This window comes from Egretta garzetta, unplaced genomic scaffold (genome assembly GCF_000687185.1).
Source record: "Egretta garzetta isolate BGI_Z169 unplaced genomic scaffold, ASM68718v1 scaffold27, whole genome shotgun sequence".
Lineage (NCBI taxonomy): Eukaryota > Metazoa > Chordata > Aves > Pelecaniformes > Ardeidae > Egretta > Egretta garzetta.
In genome coordinates, this window is record NW_009260400.1 from 3280516 (window position 1) to 3283875 (window position 3360).

Here is a 3360-nt window from a genome sequence, read left to right on the forward strand (position 1 = left end):
AGGGGTGAGGGGGGCTGGGGTGAGGGCAGCCTGGGAAGGCCGGGGGGCTCAGCTCTGCCCAGCTGCCCACCCTGGCTCACCCCCTGGAAGGAAAACCAGTTTCTCCTGAGATGTCTCAATTCTACAGCAAGTGTTTAAATAGCTCCGAGAAGTGCAAAAATCAGCTCAGGGTGGTGGGGCGTCCCCAGGAGCACCTCACTCTTCACAGGGGGGTGGGAGGAGATGCTGGTGCCCGGTGCCTTCAGCCTGGCACAACCGCTTCCTCCAGTGCTGCTCTGTCCCTGCGGCAGGGCGATGCTCCAGCCTCCCCCACCTCACAAAAATCACACCAAATTTCCTGACACACCTCCCCCTTCCACCTCCCAGCTGGGTCCTCAGGAGTCCAAAACCTCTGAGCATCTCTGCCCGAGGGCTTGATGGCAGCCACACGGTTTGTGTCCGTGTGAAAAGGAAATCTCTCTTACAATATGGATATTCAATATATATTTCAAGTTGGTTGAGGCGGAGCCAGCTGTCACCTCCACTAACGTCCGGCCAGGGTGGAAGCCAGCGCCTGCTCCCCCCAGGCCCTGGCATGGAGGATGCCCCAGCTCGCTCTCCCTGGGGACGCAGAGGGGTGGCTGCCCACATCCTTACCCCCCACCGGGAAGAAAACAGGGACCCCTGCCCTGGTCCCCCCCCGCCAGCTCACAGGGATGATGCGGGCTCCCTGCTTTCAGGCTTGTCGCTTTTGGAGGACTTTGGCTTCAGCAAGATGAACTTGTTGAGGAGGTCGGTGTCCGAGCTGGCCTGGGCGCCTGCGTATGCCTCCCCTGGGGACGAAGCAGAGGGTGGGCTTGTGAGGGGGACACACACACGCTCCAGGGGCCGGAGGAGCGGCGAAGCCTCAGGGAAGGATGGGGACACTCACCAGCATAGCTGGAGGACTCGGCCATGTTCTGGGAGCCGGTGATGTGGTGCCAGTAGGCGCTGCGGGGCAGCATGGTGGTGGGGGTGCAAGGGTAGGAGAAGTGCTCAGTGCCCTTGTTCAGCAGCTGTGGAGGATGAGAAGGGGGTGAGGGTGACATGAGGTGCCCTGAGCCCTCCCCCTCCCCAGGCCGTGTCCCCAGGGTGGGCTGGAGCTCACCCTGACATTCTTCTCCATCTCCAGCAGGACCCTCTTGTGCTGCTCAGCGATGGCCAAGGTGGCACTGTGCACGCGCTGGTAGATCTGCTCACCCTCCTGCGTCTGGAAGGTGTAGAGACCTTCCCCGGCATCGCACATTCTGTGGGATGGGGCACGGGATGTCACCAGGGGCCCCGAGCCAAGGGACAATAAAAAAATCCCCCCCCCAGCTGGCAGCTGGACCAGCTTCCATGCTATAAGTGCTGTCCCCGTGTTCCCCTCCTTGGTGCTGATCTGGGACCAGCTCCAGAACCAAACCTCCCCAGCTGTGGGCACCCTTAGGTGGGCCGTGGCCATCACCCTGCTGTCAGGTCTGCCCTAGGGTGGCAGCAGCAGTGCCACCTCCTGGTGCGCCCAGCAGGATGAAGGCACCCAGCGGTGGTCTCCGTCCCAGCCAGGCAGATGTCTCACCGTCCGGCCTCGAAGGTGAAGCGGGTGGCATCGCGCCCATAGCGGCGCAGGGAGCAGAGGGGCCAGGAGACCAGCTTCACCCGGGGGTTGTGCGTGTCCCAGAGGTAGATGTTTTCGTGGGTGATCTGCAGCTTGCACTCGCCGTAAACGTCCAGGTTGGGGCAGGGGAGGAGGAACACATTGAACCGGTCTGGAGAGGGGAAAAAAAAAATAAAAAATTTGGGGGGGGCGTAGCAAGGCCAAGCCCTGAGCACACGCCCCACTGCTGCGTGCTCACCCGTCTGCTCGTACTGCACGCCGGGTGCCAGCAGGTCAGGCTCCCCCAGGCTGATGTCATTCAGGCGAGCGCCCAGGCACTCCACCGACAGCATCTTGTACCACTCCTCTGCCTCCAGCTCTGCAAAGCACCGTGGCAGCCCCTGGGTGCCCCCAGCCAAACCAGGGTGGCCCATCCTGCACCCCCAGCCCGGCTCCCCAGGCGCTGCCCTGTACCTGAATCGCAGGTGAAAGTCCGTGCGGAGTCATCAGTGAAAACGATGGCCACGGCCTGTCTTTTGGTCTCCTTGGGCAGCCGGGTGATGCACTTGACGTTGCTGATCTCAGTGACCTGCAGAGGAGGGATGGGGGGGTGTCACTGTGGGCTGCACCCAAACCGAGCCCCACTGCACCCAGATCCCTGCTGCTGCACCCATACCTAGCCACTGTGGCACCCACATCCTGGCTGCTGCTGCACCCAGAGCCCATCCACTGCTGCACCCAGGGCCTGGCTTCTGCTGCATGCAGAGTTCAGCCACTGCTGCACCGTCCTGGCTGCTGCCTGCATCCAGAGCCCAGTGGCACCCAGACCCCAGCCGCCACTGCACCCAGAGCCCATCCCCTGCTGCACCCAGCCCCTGGCCCCTGCCGCACCCAGACCCGGCTGCACTGAGACCCATCTGCATCCCCTACTGGCGCGCATGGGGCGACAGCCACCCAGCTCCAGCCCAGCAAGTTCAGGGAAGGAGGGACCTGCTCTGGCATGGGACCCCAAGCAGTGGGCAGCACCCCTCCAGAGCACCCCCTCACCTTGGGGCTCCCACGCAGGCATGCTGACTTCTCATCCGGGTACTTCTCCAGGCGCTGGGGCCCTTTGCTGGAGGATTTAGGGGGGGCCCTATCCCCACCCTGTCCCCATGCCCCCAGCCCCTTCCCCAGCACCCCTGCCCAGTCCTGCTGACCCTGTTGGCCTGGGGGCAGGAGGAGACGCGGGGGATGGGGATATCCTGGGGCTGCCATCATCCCCCCTCACCCCCACCAATGCTAATTACAGAGCGTAATTAACGAACATGGGCAAGGCTCCCAAGGGGCCCACCATCCCAGCATCTCCCTGTCCCCTCTCCCATAGCCCCGGCCTCCGGGGGTAGCAGGCCGGTCTGCCCCAAGTGTGTCCCCCCACCTCAAGCCCGCTCCCTCTTTGTTCTCCCTAATTAGCTTGAAATTACCCAGCATGCTCGTTGCTGCCGGCTCTGAGCCATGGAGGCGAGCAACCAAACCCCCTGGCCCCCACCTATGGGTGCTGCACTCCAGCAGCCCCCTAATTTGCACCCAGCAGTCCCCACACACGCGTGGGGCAACCCCGGTGCCAGAACTGGGTGTGGAGGGAAACTGAGGCACGCGGGGTGGGGAGGGCTCGGGGACAACACCAAAGCTCCGTGGAGACCCGTGTCCAAGAGTGGGTGCCACCCGGTGCGGGATCCGGGCCCCTGGGGCTGCTGGATGGTTCGGGTACCAACAAGTGGCCCCCT

At 63.6% G+C, this 3360-nt stretch overlaps 1 protein-coding gene across 1 annotated transcript; it reads right to left on the reverse strand.

The window, feature by feature from the left end:
* Positions 1-266: 266 nt before the first annotated feature.
* On the reverse strand, positions 267-3064 carry DOK4 (docking protein 4). Its single transcript, XM_009643365.2, has 8 exons — positions 3058-3064; positions 2642-2802; positions 2069-2183; positions 1854-1973; positions 1577-1766; positions 1127-1265; positions 911-1034; positions 267-812 (listed from the first exon to the last, which is right to left on the reverse strand). Exons 1-8 carry the CDS (start codon positions 3062-3064, stop codon positions 688-690), a joined length of 981 nt encoding a protein of 326 aa, XP_009641660.1. The 3' UTR covers positions 267-687.
* Positions 3065-3360: the final 296 nt, after the last annotated feature.

Excerpts from the sequence above, each read along its gene's own strand:
- DOK4 (XM_009643365.2), bottom strand. Across the intron at positions 2,184-2,641 it reads GCCTGCGTGGGAGCCCCAAG|GTCACTGAGATCAGCAACGT; the intron begins GTGAGGGGGTGC and ends CCTCCTCTGCAG. Across the intron at positions 1,974-2,068 it reads GACTTTCACCTGCGATTCAG|AGCTGGAGGCAGAGGAGTGG; the intron begins GTACAGGGCAGC and ends GGTGCTTTGCAG.